The sequence below is a fragment of the Melospiza melodia genome, chromosome 4 (assembly GCF_035770615.1).
Source record: "Melospiza melodia melodia isolate bMelMel2 chromosome 4, bMelMel2.pri, whole genome shotgun sequence".
NCBI lineage: Eukaryota > Metazoa > Chordata > Aves > Passeriformes > Passerellidae > Melospiza > Melospiza melodia.
Window position 1 is genome coordinate 16,875,917 of NC_086197.1, and position 23,011 is coordinate 16,898,927.

At 39.9% G+C, this 23,011-nt stretch overlaps 1 protein-coding gene across 7 annotated transcripts in view; it reads right to left on the reverse strand.

Moving 5' to 3' along the window:
• Positions 1-969: 969 nt before the first annotated feature.
• Positions 970-23,011, reverse strand: part of CAPRIN2 (caprin family member 2) — a 33,219-nt gene continuing 11,177 nt past the window's right edge. For 2 of the 7 annotated variants that reach the window (XM_063154035.1, XM_063154034.1), the window contains exons 7-20: positions 22,323-22,487; positions 21,781-21,824; positions 19,610-20,455; positions 14,369-14,500; positions 14,084-14,171; positions 13,585-13,640; positions 12,898-12,999; positions 11,209-11,319; positions 10,423-10,575; positions 7,325-7,508; positions 5,601-5,786; positions 4,224-4,324; positions 3,447-3,513; positions 970-1,882 (exon numbers count right to left, since the gene is read on the reverse strand). In XM_063154035.1, the coding sequence (XP_063010105.1) occupies positions 1,314-1,882; positions 3,447-3,513; positions 4,224-4,324; positions 5,601-5,786; positions 7,325-7,508; positions 10,423-10,575; positions 11,209-11,319; positions 12,898-12,999; positions 13,585-13,640; positions 14,084-14,171; positions 14,369-14,500; positions 19,610-20,455; positions 21,781-21,824; positions 22,323-22,487 (2,804 nt within the window). In that variant the 3' untranslated portion in view covers positions 970-1,313. The remainder of the gene's footprint in view (positions 1,883-3,446; positions 3,514-4,223; positions 4,325-5,600; positions 5,787-7,324; positions 7,509-10,422; positions 10,576-11,208; positions 11,320-12,897; positions 13,000-13,584; positions 13,641-14,083; positions 14,172-14,368; positions 14,501-19,609; positions 20,456-21,780; positions 21,825-22,322; positions 22,488-23,011) is intronic. The other 5 variants (XM_063154040.1, XM_063154039.1, XM_063154036.1 and 2 more) reach the window with 5 other exon arrangements.

Below are 23,011 nucleotides of genomic sequence, written 5' to 3' on the forward strand. Positions count from 1 at the left end.
TATACCAGGTCTGAAGTTGTTCAGTTCCGGTTCTTACTTTTATTTAAATAAGCAGATAGTTGCTTGCACTCTGCATAGTTCTGCTTCAGCCTTAGATACAGCAGTCAGGCTTGTGCACTGGCTAATTTAGTACACTCAGATCAAGTGCTTTCTACTGTTAAAACAATTTACTGAAGCTTTTGAAAGGAGAGAGAGCCACTGACCTACCTTCTTACTAGTTCATATTACCATTTTAAACATTGAAACTATTTATAGTATTTGACACAGCAGCTTAGACAAGGACATACATCGTGGCTGTTCAGTTCTCAGGCCACAGGAGTGCTGAAGGCTGGTCCAAAAGCCCAAGAGCTTTAAGAAAGGGATTGCAGAAACACTTCCTAGCATTTGTATTCAGGTTTGATGTAAAATGCAAGCACCAGGCTTCAACTACAAATAACAAGTTCCTCAGCAATTCTCTGAAATGAGGAAACAACCTGTATTAAAATCTGATTCAAGTCTCATTCAGGGGGGGAAGCCATCCACATTTATGCTTCATAAAGTTGAATTCAACTTCAAAATATATTGCAGCTGAATAACAGCATAAGCCAGCCCCTTGAGTGACTGTTTGCAGGTTGAAGAATTTCAACTAGTTCACTTCTGAAGGACTGATGCTATGATAACCATGCCAGATTTTGACAGGGTATGTATTTAAAAGCAGTAGTTCTGATGAAGTATGTAGCATTGCACTTAGAATTTTTTGACCTTTAGAAAGAAAAAAGGTAGCTAAACCTTGAATTGATTTTGATCAAGGTAAGACTCTTGAAAAATGGCATTAAGCAGGAACTAAAACAATCCTAGTTAAATACAAATTACCCTAAATTATTGAAACTTGCAGACCAGCTCTATGTAATATTCATATTCACCCCACATCAGGAAAAAGGTCAGTGATGTGTCTTAAAATTAAAACCACGGGCAAGATTAATACTAAAATGCATATTAACTTGTTTTATTGAGGCACAACAAGGCATTGTGAATAGCCCATACTTGAGGCAATCAATAGTGTAGTAAGCTGGACATTAATACAGTTTAGGGTAAGTGCAAACAATATACATTCACAGCTTTATTAGCAAGGCTACATCACAACTGATAAAGTGCCAAATTAGTGCTGATTCAGTACCCCAACTCCATGATTTCACCTTGCAAAACAGGACCACCATTTCCCACCAATAATGGAACCACATATCCTCTATAAAGTCAGTAATAAGTGCAAAGCTAGTCCCACCCCCCTCACCAAGGTGTTTGGAGCAGCTCTTTTGTAAACATTGCACTGGATTTTAGTCCTGATAAAGGAGGTATCCCGAAAAGGTGGAGTATTTCCAGCTGCTTCCATAGATGGCTCCCCGGTGCAGCCGTAGCCAGATCTGATCTCCCTGGAAGAGCTGCAGCACTGCATGGTTACTGGCTGTCTCATGGTCAGGAGCCCCATCGTTGGCATAGGCCGACACAAGGACCTCCTCATTCTTCATGAGATTCACGTACAGAGGGACATTGACAGCCAGTTTCAGCATGTGGAAGATGAAGACGTAGGTACCATTCACTGGACAGTTGAACCTCCCAAGCTGGATATCAAAAGTTTCTCCGAGGTTATTGAGCAGCAGGTCAAACACAATGGGCTGGTCCAGAGTTCCAGGGGCCAGGTTGGATGTGCGGGCGGCGGAGAAGGCGACCCTCATCTGCTGCGGCAGCGGGTACACGTGCACCGGCAGGATGGTGGCGGCCTGGCTGCTCACCGGCATGTCCACGGGGGTGATGCTGCGAGAGTCCCCCTGCCCAGAGTCCCCACTGGTAAAGGTCTCATTGTCTCGTTCTGGGCTGCTCACCTGAGAGGAGTCACTCCACCCTGCTGTTAAAAACCATTAGCAGCAGTGAGTATTGTAACAGACAGATACCCTTAAGCCTGTGGCCATAATCTTAAGTGTACAGGCTTGGCTTTGCAGCAGATTGTTCTTTGAGCCACAGCAAATTGTCAAAGGAGCCCAGTGAAAACACAACTTTGAAGCTGGCTCACATTGATCACACTTGTATTGAGCAGAATGAGACATAACTGAACCATGAACAATTATTTATACTTCCAAGTAGGAGAGGGCAGCAGGTTGTAACACAGGGAACAGCTGTTTTTTCCTGGTCAGGTTTTTAGTGAAGTTCAATAAGGTACCATTGTGTCAAAATTTTGACATGAACGCTCCAGACTAAAAATAGTGAAATTAAATCCTCTGTAATTGTAATTGTTTTTGCTTTTTTTTGCTTTAGTGTATCATATGTGAACTTAAAAAGCATATGCTAACTTCTGAGAAGAAATAAAACGTAATTCTGAAAACACTGACAAAGTTAGAGGCAAGTTATCTTCAAGATCCCAATTTTCACTTCATGTTACTCAACACTGTCATTCCGCAGTTGCATTTCTTGTAGACCTTCTCTACTTATGATGCTAGAATATTTTAAGTCTGACAAACTAGTGTTGTTTAAGTCTTCTGCACCTCACTCCCCAAAATAAAGCTGTTAATCTTTCCAAATATCCAAGTTAAAAGAGTGTAGAATGAAAACTGTATTATAGCTGAGAAATTTAAAGCAGTCACAGTCAAGCTGCAAACCATTGTTATTTCCACTGGAAAACAACACCTTAAGACAGATATTAAAATAAGTGAAGTTGCAGTGAGATCCTAATGCTAATGAGTACTTTCATCAGCTGTTAATCCACCATCATCTCCTATTTAGTTCCCTTCTGAAACATTCTATCCCTCAAGTTAGGATATGACCTGCATCATCCTAAAACAGCTTCTACAATACACTATAATTTCTCAGATCTACAGCTACTCTTCATCTCACTTCTCACCTGTAGCACTGGAAGTCCATGTTTTTCCAGCACACACAGTAGAAACAATTGATCTTTTTTCCAGCTCTTCAAAACACATGCTATTCATGCTTGGACACAACTAGCCTTATTTATTTCTTTAGGTTTTATACTCCACTATCGAAGTACAAAGTACACTTGTATTACCAAATACATTTTCATGGAAAAAATTACTTTACAAAGTCTCTGTGATCTGACAGCCTACCCAGAATAAGGGAGGACTACACACTTCAGGGGAGAAACCCAGTGCTCCTTCCCTGAACACAGGGAACTGCTTTTTTTTCCTAGTCAGGTTATTTGTGAAGTTCAATAAGGTACCATTGTGTCACAATTTTGACATGAAGACTCCAGACTAAAACTAGTGAAATTAAATCCTCTGCTGTGCAATGCTGTGGAAGAATAGCACTCTAGACTCCAGCTAAGCTTGGTTAACTTACACCAGGCTCCATCTGTTAGGTGAGGGATCCTGTTCTGCTTTTCACACTGCTCCCAGTGACACCCCAGCTGCAAAGCTTAAGCACACACTGGACTATAGGGGGGCTGGTGTTGGCCTTACCTCTTGAATTTGCTCGAGGACCACTGCTTATCCCACCTCGTTTATAGCACTGCTGGTAATTGACATCCTGGAAGAGACGTGTTAGAAGATGGCTATAAGCAAATCTGAACCCAACTGAGGTAATACACTTTTTCACAATGAATTCTATCTCTAAAGTACACTGACAGTTCAGAAACAAGATGCAGATAAACAGCTTTACTTATGGAAAATTTACTTATTTTAACAGCTTGTATGAAATTAAAGATCTACTTTGATGCCAGTTGTAGCAAATTAGCTTCTGAACAATTGAGGCTACTGATCAATACCCTTAAATCTCAAGTCTGTTCTAAGTCCATGAACCTGCACAGAAGACACTGACAGACTTGCCTCACACCAGGAACCTTTGCCTTTAAGTTGTTTTTATTATTATTATTATTGGGGTTTTGGCCTAGCCACATTCTCAGCCAGTCCATTTAGGAGTTCATTATTTTACATTAGAGGCATTTTAGTGAACCAACTCTTTTAAAACAATAGACCAGACCCATACAATATATTGTTTACCATCTGTTTGCATTTTAAAGATTCATTTCAGACTAAAATCAACCCATCATACAGAGATGTTACCTGTCTGAAGTGACTTATTTCAGCTGCTGTCTACCATTCCACAAAAAGGTTTGTCTGTGAAACAAAACTAACCTCTAGCTTGTAAGTAATAGTTCAAGGCAATGAGAAACTACCATGTTAGAAGATTTGGCTCCTATACAGTGGAAGACTACTGTAAATAAAGTCAATACCTACCCTCTGAGAATATGGCATTCCAGCATAATCTCTACCAGGAAACTGTAGCTGGCCATAGTTCCCATTGGTTAATGAAGGTGAACCTCTGTAAGCATCAAAACCTGTTCAAATGAAGTTGATTATTCAGTATCATTTACTGTTTGATTTACAGTAAAAGTCCAGAATTTAACTACAGATCTTTTTTTGGCAATTATGTACTTAAAGTTAGGCAGTAACAGTGCTATTCTTAAATTTGGAATTGAATAGGAACCTTGCTATTCCTGTAACAAATGCATTTCATTAGCTACTCATAGCTTACACACTATGGCTACACCAAAATTGTGTATTTAAAAATATTAACATCGGGCCCTATCCATTGCCTGTGATACTAATGGGATGTCAGAACAGCTGAAAAGCTTGCTAAATCCAGCAATGGGATTGAGAAACACTTTCTTTTCTGTTACATACACTGAGCTTTTACTGGTATACATGTAGGGGTTACTAGAAAGCTTTGCCTCTTCAGCTGTTAACTTAAGCTATTACTTAACTACCAAAGCAGAGCTGCAAGTAATTTCATACCAGACACCAGCAAACCCAGGACTGCTGTTAAGTCAGAACTATGAAACTCACCATCTGCACATGTTCCTACAAGGTACTGAGCAGGCTCAGCCCAACAACTGAAGCACCTATCAGAGACTAAGTGCCCTTCACTTCAAAGGGGAATAGGCCACAACTTGCAGCTGGTAGCTACCAACAACCTTATTTTAGTAACTGCTTAAAGTCTGCTGAAACTCTCCATAGTACTTCAGGTAGCAGCCAAAGAATAACTGCTCTGCAGAGACCAAATAAGCTTCCTCATAAAACTCTTCAGTCTGTTATTTGTCTAGAAGGACTCTTCACTACTGGGAGCCACTCCCCCATCCTGGTTTCTGCTGCTAATATTAAAGTGAGCAGTGCTAAGCAAAAATTACTTTATTTTGCACAAACACAGTAAGTGGTATGTGAAGAGGAAACTGGCCTACCCAGTTTGTCAGCAAGATACCAGGAGAAAGAATTAAGTTGGTAAAAAGTTCAGAAAAAGCAAATTAAATTTCCAACAGAAAAGTCCATATGAGTAATCTAATAACCTATTAGTGAAAGTTTCTATCTTCATATTTAGGCAAGCTGTGAAATTGCTCTGCCATTTGGCCTGACATCAAGTCCAGGGACCAGAAAAAAAAGTTAGAATGAACTTCCTTGAATTCTACAACAGAGGGCCCCATTCTCTGCACATTGCCCTTAGTCTTGTTTTGAGACATTTCACACACAGAACATGAATTTAATAGTGTGTTGTGTTAAGTCACATTCTACTGGCAGGACATTAGGTTTTCTTTAGGATGACAGTAAACACAGACATACCTTTGTAGCCACCAGGGGGGCGATAGGAATTAGCCAGGGACCTTCCACCTCTGGCAGACCCTCTGACAGACCCACGACTGTTGAGGTAAGGCTGAGGGGGTCTGGGAATAACATTAGCCTGTGCTGGATAAAAGGCAAGGCTACCATTGCTAACAGGAACAGCTCCATCAGGCTGATAGTTCACTGCTTAAAACAGAAGGCACAGGTAAATCAAAGCTTTGTATAACTGCAGTAAGTTACCACACACAGAAGCAAGGGCACTATTAGGACATTCAGAGACCAGTTAAGCTGCTCTGAATAGACTGTTCTTCTGTCCCTTCATTACTTCATTTAAGTGACTGGATCCTTCCCTTTGCTTGCTAAAATCTACTGTAGACAGCACAGGCTCCGAGTGCAAGCCCCTAATGCATTCAACAGGAGTCAGTTGCACAGTTGAGAACCACCTTGCCAGCAGCATGAAAATACCCAATCTAGCTTAAAATTGTGTAATATTTGATTAAGAATTTCCACTGATAAACTAGGTCACCTCAGTATTGACATCCCTTGAAACAGCAAGACAAACTCCATCACACCTAGATAGCAATAAGAACTACGGAAAGCAGATAGTGGGGTTCAGTCTCTTCAACAGACATTCCTACCATATGCTAGGCCCTTCAACTCCAAGCAAAATGTATTCAAGATTGCTTTTCACTCAGAAGGGTGAGTGTGTGCTTAGCTTTAAACACAAACCTTGCAACCATGAATGCATTCCCACAAGATGCTCCTTTATTTCAATCCAAAAAGCTTAAAATTGATCCAGAACAACAGTATAAACCCCTGTATGCAGTGTGTGCAGAGCCATTGCACAAGGCTATTAAGAATTATGATTTTCCACAAAAAAAACAAACAGAAGGCTTACCACCCATAGTCTCAGCGAGGAGAAGGAACATTGAAGCTAAAGATGCTTTCCTGACTGCTACACTTACACTGTTCTTTATGTCTCATTGACTTTACACACTATATCAGTGTGTTTCTAGTCTAAGACCTGTGAAAATCACTCTGGCAGAACAACACTAGTTCTAAATGACCTTGAGCCATTTCATTACATTGCCTTATAAATACAGACCCCTAGTTGCCACTTGCTTTCATCCTAAAACCTCAAGACATTTAGGGGCCAGTTTCATGCCAAATTTAGCATTAGCTGTAAAAACCCACCTCTTGCACTACCTGAACATCAAGTAAGTCAGGTTTGTGTTGAAGACCCCTTACTAGCTCAGTATTTCTCAGGTCAGAATGAAAACTTATCCCAGATTTCCTACTTAGCATTCAGCAACTCTCAGCACTGACAGCACTATTACCAGAGACCAAATTAATGGTGCCAAATAAGAGTATTTCATCATTGCTACTATTCTAAGCAAATCATTGTTTGATTGGCAAGCATCACCACATATTTGAATTTCTCACCTACTGGGATATTCAGGCATGTAAGTGACAACAGTCTGTTCATCTAATATAGAAACAAGTTTGAACCAGCCTTTCATCCTGCTAGCAGTTTTTAAATTAAGTTTACATACCATCAACTACATTAGAGTTGATGTATGCCTATTATTAGACATTTATGTAGCACCTGTTAAGAATTTCACTGGTTAGAAGTATTCACAGCACATGATAGTGAATTTAAATACTATTATAGACTAATCATATTGAAAGACTACTTGAAATACACATGCAAGTGCAGTTCTCACCTGAAGACAGAGATTCTTGTGAAAGAGAGGTTTGTTCTGCAACATGAGAAGACTGCAGCTGGCATTGAGGAGGAGTCTGTGTACTTGCTGTGGAGAAACTCTGGTTATATCCTGCTGAATATGAAGAATCCTCTTTAATTTCCTGGTCTTTACGTGGAGGCAGTGGTGCATTCACTTTAAACACCTACAACATATTTGAAAACAAGTGCTCAACACTACCAGCTAACATCCCTGCCCAATGCCACCACCCTGCCATGCTGTGGTTTCAATCCATATGCTTGTTTAGGGTACTTCTAGAACACCAGGTGTTTCTTAGAAATAACCAAAAACCCATGCTTTTCCCTCTCAAACTTCCAGAACACACTCCTGTTTATGGAGCTACTACCCAAGGAACAGCTTGATTGGCCATAGCTACTGTACTCTGTCAGCAGAACAATTACCATGCAACAAGCTATTGTCCTGCCATGGGAAATCCTCTGTGAAATCCACTGACTTGCTGTCCTACAACTCAAGCTGAACCTGGGACAGCCTATTCTGAGATGAGATATTCACATTTGGGAAGAATCTGGGTCTTTCTGCATGTCTTGGAACCTGATGTAACACTGCTAGCCACTCAAACATCATATTAGACATCATTTGCCCCTTCAGTAAATGGAGCTTCATCTTTCCTACTCATTTAACATTCTCCAAGAGTAAACACTTAACCTAAGCAAGGCTTGTCATTCAAATATTATAGTCTGGGCAAGACAATGATAAGCAGATATTACTGCTAGTTAAACCTACCCAGACTTCAGTCACTAAAGCAGTGAATGTACTGCTTTATAGCCAATAACACAATTACCAGAAATAATGCTGTCAAAAGTGACAACTAGCATCAACATCAAATAGGCCAAGTCTGTTTTGATTAAAAGTATCTGAATTTCATATAAAGAGCTGCCAGCAGTACTAAGTCTACAGGTGTATCTAACAAGACTATAAACTCTCTGCAGACAGACTTGGGCAAAAGCCACAGCTACATGATGCAAGAAACAGCTTCACAGCTTGACAGTTCTTGCCATTTGCAGATGCCCTTATCATTAAAAAAAACCCCAAAATAATACTTTTTCCAGGGTCAAAAAACCCAGTATTGCCTCTAAGAGGCAGTAGAAATGCCTCACGATACTGAAGTGTTGAGCATAAATTTTGAACCACTGTAAAGTAAAACTAACTTATTTGTTTTATTTTTAATTTTTGATCACTTCATCTGGTAAATAAAGTGATCCAAAGCTATCCTTTTCCTAAAAGGAATTTGAGAAGGGAGGGCAGTCAGGCTGTCAACACCCACACCCTGAGGAATTTGTAGCAAGTGGTCTGCTTTTTCCTGCAGTGAGGGTTACAGGTGGAATTCAAATCAAGGACTAGGGCTACAGGTCAGGCTACAGGTCAGGCCTGCCTTTAAGCTTCCATAAGCACAATAGCAGCAATGGGATGTCTGAGGCCCTGTAATCAGATACTTCCATTACTGTCACTGTGATACTGCTATTTGGCAGGGAATCACCCTGGCTTGTCTACTCCAGTCCAATGGCTGTGCTTTCCTGGCAGCAATGAGAACCTAAGGGAAGAAGAAAACCCTGCACTGCAAATTTCAAGATTTCTACCACTACAAGAGGAATGAACATCCTTGTGACTTAGTGACAGATGTTTGTCAGGCTTCCCCAAAAGTCCCAAGAGCAATCTCAGACATTTAACATCTCTGAAAACATGGTAATAATTCAAGTGAACTTTCAGTGGTACTGTTATGATCAAAGCACTCTGAATACAGACAGCAAGTTCAGACATAACCAGAATGACAGACTGGGACTCCATATTGATACCATAACAGATGCTTATCTCATAGACTGGGTCCCCAAAAGACTCTGGATTCCTTAATCACAGCATGCTGCCACTTCTCCACTTTCAGAAAAATCACCACCCAACCACTTAGCATAATTTAAACACATCCAGCTTAGGAAAAAAACACCTCCCTACGACAAGGTGCTTCATTTGTAACGTGTATCACAATTCTGTACCACTGAGGTAGGTTTGACTTGAGCCTCTTCTACAAATACAGAAAACCAACCAGAAAAAAGTCAATGGATTTTACTACAGACCACACCAGGATGTCACAGAAGTTTTAACTGTTAACTCCTGTGATTAAAAGGCTTTTAGACACCTTCCTCCACCAGTTCCTACCACATCAGTCTCAGTACTGCAAGACAGAGGCCAGCAAGTTGTGAACTACATTGGTACTTCTGTTAAAATGGAGAATGCCTTTGGAGACTCTAAAGCTTGCTTTTTAGAAAAACATTAAATCAATGTTTCTATCATCTTCTGAAGAACGTAACAGGAGTAAATAATGTTACCCTCCTTGTACTTAAGGAAGAGCCTTCCTCTGAACCTCTCTAAGCCTACACTGCAGATTAGTAGGAAGTAGCAACGTTTGATACTATTTTTTCAGGCCATATATCATTACAGATTATATTTGCCTTGAACATCTCAGACTGTGTGGTATATTTCCTAGATATGTACATTGACTATTGTTAACAACAAAGGATAATGAGCAACACCAGTTTTCCAAAAACATGTTTTCCATTATTCCAATGGACTGAATTTTACCCCAGTGAAGCAAACAGTATAACAAGACAAACTCAGGCTTCTGAAAGCATTTTGGCCTAATATCTATATTCAGGATTCCCTTTCTCCAACAAAATCTGTTGTATTTGAAATCTTTTCCCAAGAACCGTCTAAGTGCAGTTCACCTTACTTTAGGGCACCGCTATCAATCTGTTGGTTTCAGGCCTGACTTCTCCCTCTTAGTTCCTTAAGGCTACTAAGATATCCTAGTATTAGTTTTTTGGCACTACACAGAGCAAAACCAGGATCTTTGTTGTTAGATCTGTTTTAAGTTCTGAAGAACTGAAGTTCTGAAGTCCTCTGAAGAGAATCAGAGGACTAATCTAGATTTTACTGCTAAAACAAAATGCCCTATCAAGTTCTGTACTATTCCAAGAGGAGCCAAGTCCTCAATGTTACTCCCAAGTTACTCACAACCTTGTCAGTTCTGTGTGCTGCATACTTACAGTCTGCATAGCCTGAAAGGGAGCTGCTGTTATTGTGACAGAGCTGCTGCTTGCTGGAGGAGACTGAAAGCTTTGTGCTGGTGGCACTGAGGGCATGGGGGTGCTTGAAGTAGGCAATGGTGACTGTGGCTCACTTGGGAGGGGAATTGTTGCCTGGGGGAAGAACAAATGTAATGAAAGGTCACTTGATAATTATCAGGCAGTAACAGAAGCAGTTAATTTGCTCTAAAGCCTAGACTGACAGAAGTCAGCAGTTTCTACAGGATGACATTTGGACATAGTAGAGCTACAAAATAGCTTTTGCTTACAATTTCAAATCTTGCTGTGCATCCTCAGCAAACAGTACTTCTATTGCAGTCTCTGCTGATTAAGTGAAATGTGCCTATGAGCTACTATACATACTATTCTTTGGAATAATATCACAATAAAGAGACATTAGGTATTTTTCTCTCCACTAAGGACACACAGAATGCTTTTGGTTCCATTTAGTAGAAGATGATTGTTTGGCTGATATTAGAAATTACTTCTCTCTTCTGGAGGAACTTAGAAAATTTAGGGGGTCTGATTTTTTTTCCCCTTTCCAACTTAATTATGTTTCAGATTAGAAACAATGCTGAGTTGTCCAGACAAAGTATTAACCAGCATTAGGCCTCAGCTGAGCAGATGGCAAAATGAAGTGTTGATTTAGAACACCAATATTTACACAAAACAGGAGTCAAAAGGGGACATGTCTAGAGCCTTACTATTTCAGCAACTTAAATATTTATGTTACTTGTGATAGCTCACCTGGGCAATTTCAATCTTTTTAGGTATCAGTGGCTCAGAAATACGTGAACTTGTCTGATACAGAGGCTGGGAAGTATATTTCTCATTCTCTTGAGAAAGTGATGTTGATGCCTAGAAGAAGCCATAATGCACCTGCTATTGTGAGTAGTACTACAGAGCTCTGGTAAAGCTATGAAACACCAGTACTAAGGTTAAATCAAATGGATTTTGAAAGACCAGGACAAACATTAATTCCAAAGCCAAAGTATTAAACAGTCATCTTAACCAAAGCTTCAAGTAATTAGCTTTAGAGATTCAGATTTAGATTACTCTTCTTACACAACTGGTTGCACAAGCAGCCCTGCAAAGTCAGATCATTTTAAGAACACTAGATTGCTTCAAGCATTTACAGTGAAGTCTGCAACACACACCTGTCTCACTGAATTAAATGGAAAAAAATGGTAAGCTCTGTTGAACAAGGCCTTGCAAAGCCTGTGTGTCCTAGAGTTAGCTCACACCTGTAATGCTACATATAGGAGTTGCTTAATGCCTAAATACAGAGCCTAGGGCTAAAGACTACCAGTCCTGTGCTCAGCATGCACAGATCACAGTGCCTCAGACAGCACTGGGGTGTACTGCACACCAGGAGGAGCACTGCCACCATGGAGTGCATTCCCTGGTTCTGCTGGGACCAAAACTTAACTACTGCTTTCCCTGGAAAACAAAGATAGACTCTAGTTTTCAATCTGAAGGGACCAGAGATAGGCTGGGCACAAGCAACCCTAATTTCAAACAATAAGGTTGCATTCTACAAAAAAATCAGATGTTCCACTTTATAGTACAGCACAGGCCTTCTGGAATCAGATTGAACAGCAGAATTATTGAATTCTTGTCAGCACAAGGAGACCCATGGTACTGTAGAAGTTGTAGAAAGTGTCAAGAATTGGGACAAAACTGCTGATTCAAGAGCCCTACCAGTATATAGTATATTAAGAAATTAAGTACTACATACACAGTATGCTGATAACATCTACATCAGCAAAACAAATGTAAAAAGCAAGAACATTTCCCATTATAATCTACACACTCAATTATAGAGTCCAACAGGAAAGAGCCAGCTGTATTCTTGAACACAGCAACAAAATTCACAAGAGATTAAGACACTGATCTGCATAAAGTGAAACTTTTCAGCTCTAAACACTATTTGAATGCTATTTGAATGTTTATCTGCACATAAATACAACTAAGCAAGCAAAGTTTTAGGTCTTAGCAGAACATTGGGAAATGAGATTCCCAGTATTTCTTCAGCTAATGTTTGAGAGAATAGATCTCAGTCTTCAGGTTACACACAGAGTCTGCAATTTCCTGACAATACCCATCTCAATTTATGCAACCTCTTTGTCATCATTACTCTACACTGTAACCAAAGCAAATATTTATGCTGCTCCCATGTTCCTACAAGAACATGCACCACACTTTTTAGTGAGCACTTCTCATCCCACACCCTTCCTGTGTCAAGCAGCAGACTGTTCACTTTGCATTCATACAGTATTAGCAAGAATTTGCCACCCATCTTTAAGCATTCCAGACTGTAGGCTGTACTACTTTTGTTACTTGCATGTTGTTCCAGCCCAGTTATTCAGGAGGGTCCCAGCTGAGCTTTCTGTTAGGGCTGGCTGTCACACAGATCTGAATGCCAGGGTATGGTACCTGGGGTGTCACCAAGTCTTCAGCTTCAGAGCCAGAAAGAGCATGATCAGCAGATGCTAGGGAAGTGTTTGAACCATGCAGCACCATTGATGAAGCAGCAGTCTTGCAAGGAGAAAAAACAGATATAAGGTTTGGAAAATATCAAAATTTAAATGTTTGGTTTCACTAAAACTCACACCCTCAGCATGTCCAAGTAAACCTCTGAATAATTCAGGGACTGAAGGGTCTTTGACCAGTCAGTCTTTTAGGAATTTTTGTTCATGGTAAGGAAGCACATTTAAAATCAAAAGTCACAAGACATGCAAGTAGAGTGACTGAATTTAAGGTTCATTTAACCACAACTACCAAAGCTTGAGATACAGTCTTTGGTGTAAGGATCTTGAAGTTGAAAACACTATCTAGGAAAGAAATTAGCTGTTCTTCTGCACATGACTACTGGCTATGACCTGAATCTAAAGGGAAAATATGCAAACTATTTCAGTGTGTCTTCAACATACTTCAAGTATTTATTGCCCCTTTTCAACCAAAAGAGCAGCCAGCTTTGTCAGCATTTCAGTGAGCTTACACTCACAAGCTACCACATTGTATGGAACACAAAACTACTGGCAAGAAAAACAAATCAAGTGTAAGTCCATGCTGGTAAATAACCTCCATCTGCCTCCTCAGGCAGTCCTAACTTCAACTTACTTGAAGGGGCTGTTGAAGAAAATCACTCTGACTTGGCAGTTTCTGCTCTTTTGAAGCTGTAACAATAGAATGCATTAAGCAACATTTACTTCTCAATTCAAACACTACATATAGTTTTGGTGTGCAGTTCTATTTTTTAAAAACATTTGGTATGTGAAGATGCAAACTATTTTTACTATGTGGAATTCAAATATTTAAACCTAGCATCAGCAAACTACACCCAATTGAAGACTTCAGGTTTTTGGTAAAAGAAGACAGGTATTCAATGACAAAAATGTTATCACAGAAAAGATATCCAGATTAAGAGATACTTACCAGATTAAGAAAGCAAATTAACAAACTGGGTAATTGAGTTCTACAGCCCAATATCCACCCATTCTTTCAGCATGATCTGTTTTTTATATTTAAACAATCTATCTTCACCAGGCCCACAGCACAAGCAAACCCTGTTAGTGCTTGCAATATTGTACATACCACTTACACTTATAGTACCACCTACCTACAGGACTACTTGCTGGAGTAACTGAAGGAGGTTGGGATGAACCAATGGCACTTGGTGAAGCTTTATCAAAATCCAGAATGGACTCCTTTCAAAAAAAAATATCACCATTGGGAAGAAAAAAATTAAACTCTAGATACAAATGAAACATTTTCACTCCACAAGCTGCTTTTAGCTAATTAGGGCTAAATTTATTCATTCAGTGCCAACACACATTGTCAGCACTGTTCTCCCTAACCCAGTAAGAGCAGGAGCTTTGTGCTACAGCAGCAGAGAAAAACATACTTGCATGAAGTTGTAAGTCCCTTGTATCTGAGTCATCAGATCCTGAAGCTTTTCCCTTCTCAATACTGGATCTTTTGGAAGAGTTGAAGTAGAGCAAAATTCTGCAGCTGGCTGATGTACAGGTTTAGGCACCTAATAAGGAGAAGTTACATTAAATCTAATACTGGAAGCAAGACAAGCTCCTTATCCAATATACTTCCAGAGTAACCTAGAGGTGTCAGACACTGTGGGCCAAGGAATTCTGTGCTCTTATTGATATTTCCTCAATCACATTTTCACTTTATTAGAAAAAAAAATCAGCTTCCTGTTGCTACAACTAATTAAGCCACAGATTTCATAGAATGGTTTGGGCTGAAAGACAGCTTGAAGATTATCTAGTTCAACCCCCCTGCCATGGGCAGGAACACCTTTCACTAGGAATAATTCACTTCAGTTTCCTACAGCCAAATGCAAAGAAGTAAGTTGCCTGCATCTAGTGCAAAATTAGGCACCTCCATCTAAAGAAAGTCACATTTCAGTTGAAGGCCAGAACAAACTTAAAAATCAAAGCTACATCACTCAAGGTTTACTTCTCCCAATAGAGCCTATAACAATAAGTACAGATCTTTTATTAGGAGGGCATTTCCAGACAATCTGAAGAAACTGCACCTAAGAGATCTATTGCAAGCAAGTAACTCAGGATGAGGCCAAAGTATTTCTACTAAAAAGCCAGATAATCTCAATGCACCAGCTCCTGCAGAAAGTATTACATCCCAGTTTGGCATAAATAAACCCATGCTCCCACACAAGAATCTAACATGGACTTCTGCAGGGCTTTATTACTCCTTGATTATTTCAGCTCATTCCTTAAGAGTCCATCCCAACAGGTTCTCACTCCACTTTAAAAGAGGGAAATGTTTTGTCAGGGAACAAGTCAGTCTAAGGTAACAAAAATCACTATAGTAAGCTCCTTAAGCAGCAGAAGCCCTGTTATTTATAAGGTGACAATAATATTAGACTGTCTAGATGGTCTAACATGTCTTTTGAAAGCAGCATGGAGAGGAGGTAGGCTCATTAGAAGTATTTTAACACAATTTTTTGTGGTTTTCCAAAGATTTACTGTTCTTATGTTGGTCTGTGCAGCTAGAGGGAGGCAAATCTGAAGACCTTTAGTTGCATTATTTTAAATGCTGAGATGTGCAGGAACATGTGAAAGCCTTTTTTTCCCTACAGGACATACAGCTGTGTTTTTAACAAGAGGTTACAACTTCAACATATTGTACAGCAGTGTTATTATTTGCATAGTCATTGGAAAATATATGGCAGAAGGGTATTTGTGCTATGATGACAACTGTCACACTAAATCTACCATAAATTGATGAAGTGCTTTTTGTTCACTTTTAGGACAAGCCTAAAACACTTCTGCATTTCCTTTCAACAGTTTTCTGAAAGCAATCTCTGGCCTTTGCAGGAATTCCAATGCCATGCAGAGGCAAGAAGCTTACAGCACATTACTAACTCTGCAGGACTCAGTTTCTACTATGTGGCCCACATGACAACTGCTTGATGAGCTGTGAGAAGTTTTGCTTTATTCTGTAGTTAAAAGAGTGCATCTTGGTGCAGCTCTATCTTAATTAGAAATTCTGCTGCACAAGCACTACCTTTAACTAACAATTAAATACAAGTTTGTATTGCTATAGTTTCCAATAATCAACAGTAACTACAGCTTTTAAGGATATAAGTGTAGGACAAAAGACAGATTAATTAAGTTAATTTCAGTGAGTTATAGATTAAGTTACTGGCAATCTAGATCTTTCTGTCCATCACTTTTAGTCCTCAGAAAAAGTCTTAATTTTACAGCACTCACTGTCATAGTAAATCCATTCTGGGTCAAACTGATTAATGCTTTTGTTACCCTCTTCTTCCTCCACTACCATTTCCACTAAGACACAGGGACATGACCAAACTGGTTCTGTGTGTTTGATAATAGAAGCTACAGAAGCTTTTCACCTTTAGGTGACCTAACTAGGTCAAGTCTGGCAGGGTCTAAAACTCTCAAGATAGTCCACTTGCTATGTGAGTGAGATTTGCACATTAAACACAAAAAAAGGGTAAAAAAGCACCAAGGACATGAAAGCAGAAAAGACTTGTCACTTTTACTTCCAGATATGATAAAATTCCTGTACAATTTGTCAGAGCTTTTATCTCCTTCCCCAGCTCATACTCCGTGCATTCTGTTGGTAGCATTCTTTACTTCAAGAAGTACAAGAATGCAGGGTTACATATATGATATCAGGGCTTTAGGCTAGGACTGAAACCCTGAGACTTCCATTCCATAGAAGTTATTTTCTAGTTCATAGAGATATTAAAATATACCAGCCAGAAGAAGCTGCAGTGAAGCTACCTCATATTGATTTGCTGTTTTGCTGGTACCTAAGGGTTCAGTACTGCAATATAAGATGATACAGAGAAAAGTATCAGGAAACTAAAGTATTTCAGATTTTATGCTTTTTAATAAAAAGATGCTTTGAAGAAGAGCAGGTACTTGACATTCTTAAAATGTTTTCTTTCTAGCCTACAACTAGATGCTGTTTCTGGTAGTCACTAAAAGCTAGTAGCAGACTCTGACCTATTAGTCTGGCTCAGACCACCTAACATTAACCTGAATGCTGCTGCTTGAACCACTACAGTTGAACAGCACTGGTAAATTCAGAGTTTAATTTGTCATAAGAAATGTTTTTGAAACATAACATCAACACTACTCATACATTCAGCAAAATGTATCTTGACTTACATCCAGAGAACTGACTGACTAAAAGTAGAGGTGAAGCATCTAGAATTTTTTCTAGGACCAGTTAAGTCACTGAAAATAAACCAACAACCACTTTGGAATTTGGCTAGTCAGAATGCAAATTTACCAGGGATTCCTGTCAAAGCTGGATTTTTTAGAGACTGAAGGTTTACTTACATGCAACACTAAGATACCACTTCAGCCATCTCATTTACTAGTGAAACTTCACCCTATGGGACAGGACTTGAATTCCTCTTTAGGTTTGTAGGTTATGGAGTACTAAATGAGGTGGAATGGTGATACCTAAGCTGTAAGTAGTGATTGCCATAGATACACAATTAAAATCAGCTTTCTACTCAGAGCAGCATTCACAGTGGGTATGAATTTAATGACATGCTAGCTGACAGCACAAGCCAAACTGTTTTGCTTTCCCACACCAGGCCACAAATTCAGCTCTAACCAAGCTTGCTGGTCCACAGGTTGCACAAACATTTAAACAGAACAATGGTTAAACAGGCTGCACATTAGCTCACCCTGCTGTCTTAGGCTCAGATTCTTAGGTACTCCACTTTACAGTATATTAAGTTAAACAAGCATATTTTAATATCTCAAGACATAGGTTTTTAAGACTTCAGATCTCTAACAGATTCAGCTCAGAGGCCAGCAGCAGTGGCACAGGTCTTTTATCTGCCATGCCTACATCCCTGCATAAAAGCATTTATAGATTTTTCTCAGAGTCAAACAGATCCAGCTACAGCACTGCATTGCCTCTCTTTTATATAAGCAAGGGCAAAAGAAATTATCTGAAAAGTTTAACATGATTTTAATTGCTCTTCATGTGCACTTCAAGTCAAAGACATCTCTTTTAAAAAACTGGTTATGGAAACTAGTTAGGTTGATAATACCCTGCTTTCTACTCATTCAATATACTTTTAGTATTAGGATTTCTCCATAGCTACTAAGCAAAAATAAAGGCAGTTGATGTTATCCTATGGTTTACATAAATCCAGGTTTGAATACTTTAAAATATGTTTTGTTTACTTAGCTCAGCAATCCCCCTTCAGTAACCTCACATTCCAGCAGTTAGTTTAATTTTGTCAGTTTTTGAAACCTGCACACCACTAGGGAGATTCTGAAGCAGTTTACAAGTTTCTCCAGATGACTGGAGACCCTCCTCTTTACTCACTGCAGCAGTTTTCTCAATCACTTAACCCATCCATCTATCCATCCCATATAAAAAGAACAGGAAGCATCTTCTCCTTAGGAAGCATCTTGCATTTCAGGCAATCTGACATCAGAAATTCCAAGGGACTTTACAAGTGCTTGAGACTATTCCAGTACTTAGTTTCAGTTACAGGAATACTGTGCATAGCTGGGTGCACAACACCTATTTGTGCTCAGAGTTACTTAGTGAGGCAACCAGGTCTTCCACCTGTACCACCACCACAGTGGACACAAGATTCTACTCAGCTTGAGTGTAAAGATGGCCCAAGCTGAAACACCTTAATCCCACATTGTTACCCAGTGCTGCATCATTACATACTTTTTTAATCTCATATTCAGCCTTCGGTTTGCGCTCCCGTCTCTAGACACAAGAACATCCATTTTTTCAGTTTTACCAAGTTTACTGACAAGATACAAGCTTAATCATTAGCCACGAGTAACATGGGATATACTGGTTCCTGCTTTCTTGCAAGAAGACAGTTGTGGTTACAATACTGTATACAAAGAAGTGCTCAATTCCCCATATTTTCTTCCTGAAGTCTACCTTCAGATTAACATTTCTCTTAGTGACCTAAGGCAGACATAGCAGAGCTCAGTTGTCTCTTTTGACAGTGACCAGTGTTGCTGCTACCCAGGCACAGGTGAGAAAGAAGGTAATGTGACCAAAGGGTAGCAGCCTGCTCAGCTGTAAGCCATGCAATGGCTTTTCTTTTATACTTCTAACACTATGCTATTGTTAGACTCCCAGGACAGCAATATGGTTTATGCATTCATCTGGAAATACATATTTAAGCCCCTGTACAGTTGGTATTGCTTGATCTAGACATTAGATCTCTCTTGAATCAGCAGCTATTTTAATCAAAAGCCTAAAAATTACTGAAGTGTTATTCACATACAGCCACAAAGTATTTGATCCCTGGATGAGTCATACCTGCTTTGTACTGCTAACAGAGGCCAGAGCCAATAGCTACAGATGAACCAAGTTAATTCTTCTGTCTTATGCATAAAGCAGTTATTCAAGGCTCAAAACCAGCCATACTGTGCTGATGTAAAAAGCAAAGCAGGCCATCTTGCTATTCAAATCTAAACTTTAGCCTCCAGAATTATTCCCCCAAGAAAGAATGAAACAGGAGTCTATATATTGGCCTACAAAACACACCTTAGATTCCCTCTGCTAATAGGTGGCTTTATTCCAATACACTAATGCCAAAAGCTTATGACAGATAATACTACATATGCCAACTCACTTCTTTGGGTTCCATATCAAACTTCTTTGGGCCCATCTGCTCCTTCTGCCCCACACTGGCAGCTGCCCAGGCCTTCGGAGGGTTCTGTAACTGTGGAGGTGACACTTGCTGCTGCCTGTCAGCTTTCTCCCAAGCCTCTCGAGTCTCCTGCTTCTTTTGTTCTGGCTCCTCCCTAACATGTGCAGCCCAAGCCTTCACAGGCTCCTGCTTCTTTTGCTCTGGCTCTTCCCTAACAGGCACTTCCCATGTTTTCATAGGATCTGGCTTCTTTTGTTCTGGTTGTTCCCTAGTTTGGGTTACCCAAGGTTTTGGAGATTCCTGCTTTTCTTCTGGTTCTTCCTTAACTTTGGTTACCCAAGGTTTTGAGGACTCCTGCTTTTTCTGTTCCTGCTCTTCCCTAACTTTTGTTACCCATGGCTTAGGTGATTCCTGTTTCTTCTGGTCCTGCTCTTCCCTGACCTTTGCTACCCAAGGTTTGGGGGACTCCTGCTCCTCTTGGACATGTGCTACCCATGCCTTTGGAGCTTCTGGCTTCTTCTGCTGCTCCTCCTCCACACGGGTCTCCCACGCCTTTGCAGACTCACACTTCTGTTCCTCCTCTTTACCACGAGCTTCCCAAGGCTTTGGAGAATCTGCTCTCTTGAGTTCTTGCTGTCTAACACGAGCTTCCCAAGGCTTTAAGGTCTCTTGTTTCTGCTTCTGTTCCTGCTCTTTAACATCAACAAGCATCTCCCAGGACTTTGGAGGTTCCTGTTTTCTAGCACACTCGGCTTCCCAAGATCTGGGCTCTTCTGGCTTCTTCTTGACAGAGTATTCTGCTTCAGGCAAATAACGCCTGTTGAGAAACTACATAGACCAAAGAAACTTAATGGCTCCCAAGAACACATTTTGCTACTACAGTTCAGGTCAGTTAAATAAGGTCACCCAGCTACTGAAAACTGCTGACTAAAAGCACAGCCTAGACAGTCTAAGCACTAGTCATAGAAACTGTGACCATGGCTTTATCCTACAACACTGCAGACTAGCTTTGCTCGGCATGCCACAGAGAAACAGGGAACAGTGCTGAACAGCACAAGTAAAACCCAGCTGAGCCAATCTACTGCCCTTATCCTCAATGCTCCTAGGCAGTGACAATATCAAGTACAATTGTGATTTTTACAAAAGTAACTCTCCTTCTAAGCACCTAAAAACCTCTGGTACTATATTAGCAGACATTCTGCTAAGCATCCCAAAATATTAGACCCAGTAACCAAGTATAACCCTCATTCTTGGTGGAGTTTTGATACTAAAATGTCACCAGAGTCTCAGATTAAGTACCACTGGACTTCAACTGCAGGCTGTGTTTAGTGCTAGGTCTGGGAGTTCAATGATGTGCTAAGTTTTTCTAAGTTACCACTTGGTCATGAACAGGAAATAAATACATGAAGTGCAGAATGTACAAGGCTCACTGGCTGAGACATTTTTTCTGGCTAGATACCAGATGAGAGTCAGGTAACAGTGTTAGCAATAAGTTACAAAAACTTGTTCTAGAGTACACCCTCTAGTGGGATACCTGGGAAACAGGGATTCAGCATTTTAAGAACCAGTATTTTCATTTGGAAAAAGACACCCTTCCCCACCTTCTGAACCAGGCCTAATGATCTCTATGCTACTGATAGTCCAAGCATAAGTTCAGGAGTCTGAAGAGCTGCTGAAACAGGTCTACACACTCCTGTGCACACAAGCCTGTCCTGGGTTTCCTACCTTCCTGACAAATCAGAGTAAGACCAACATCATTCTCAAACCCACCAATATCAAGCCTACTGCAACAAGCTTAGCTTTTTAGCAGATGTCTATTTTCTCTATTCCACAGTACACAAAAGATCAATGCTCCCACTCTAAAGGCAGATGCTTTGTTTTAGTCAGGAAAGTGCCAGAGCATTAAAGTACTAAACTGCTTCATGTAAAATCCTGCTCCATTCATCCCAAAATACAACACCAGATGCCATAAATTTGGGGTTAAAAACAAATGCAATCAAGTCTTTAATGCCTCCTGCATCAAGCAACACTTAAAATTACTGTTCAGACTCCCTTTTTAAGTTTAAAAAAGGACAGCAGAAGAGCATTTATAAATGTGTGTCTGAAAAAAATCACAATACTAAAGGCAAGCAATTAACAGTAGAGTGTCTTACCTCCTGTGGCTGTATTTCAGATTTCATAAGCTCCATAATGGATTCTAGAGAAAGGATGTTAATTTGTTTCAACTGATCAAATGCAGAAGGCAGATCAAACAGTAGCAACTCTTTAAATCTATTTAAATAGCAGTACAATTTGCTAAACCAGATATTCTGAAAGCTCAGCTTGCCATTCAACAGGCTATTTCTAGACAAGCTTTTATTTTCTAAGTTTTACTGCTGCAGAAGTTTAAAGTTAAGAAACATCTTATAGTATTCATAATTTTGTTATTCTAATATGTAACTTTCCCTACATACCAGACAGTCCCCACATATTCAACTTACTCAGAAGGCAAAAGCATTCTATTACTATGATTTAAAGGGTTTTTGAATGTTTCTAGCTAAAACAGAGCTGCATGCCCTGAAAGTTCCATTTCAGTTACTACACTGCAAGTAAGCTACAGCACAGCATTAGATTTAACACCAAGCTATGCAAATTCAGTGCTCAGTTCAAGCCCATCCCAACACTGATATAAAACTTGAACCCTGTAATATTTCACCTGATTCTTTGGCAGACTCTCCTTTTGACAGCTGTCTTGTTTTCTCAGGTTTTCTATTTACTTCTTCTTCCAACTCTTTCACTGGCACAGTGGTGCGAGGAGTCGGGATACTTTCAAAGTAGCCGGAGTCTAGAAGTTTGGACAGCAGGTCCTTCATGTGTTTATCTAAAGAGTAAAAACCCTTAAAGTTAAAACAGCAAAATCTGAAATTAAGGGCATTCAGATTACAGATTAAGACTTGTTACTTCCTCCCTTTATATGAACTGCAGTTACTCCAAGTTCACACATCTTATGAAGCTATAGCAAAATGTTTTTGTAAAGGAAATTATTTATTAGACTGCTTAATTTAATGCAGTTGAAAACATCTTTGCAATACCAGGGCAAGGCTGCAGCTTGTGTTTAATGCCCACAAGGTAAACACAGAGCCACCTGGTCTCCCATATGCTTGGAAAGGGCTTTGTTTCCCATGTATAAGCTAGCCAGCTTTAATATTAAAATCATGTGAGACTGCAGCAGAGGTAAAGCTAAACAGTCACAATGGAACTACTCTACAAGACACTCTTGCTGATAACAGGATGGTCCTCAAGAGCAAAGTTAAGAACTGTAGAAACAAGCAGGGGAAATGCAAGGGAGTGATCCCAGAACAAGCTTACTCCTCTGAAGCTGGAAAAGATTCAGAGCTGACATGG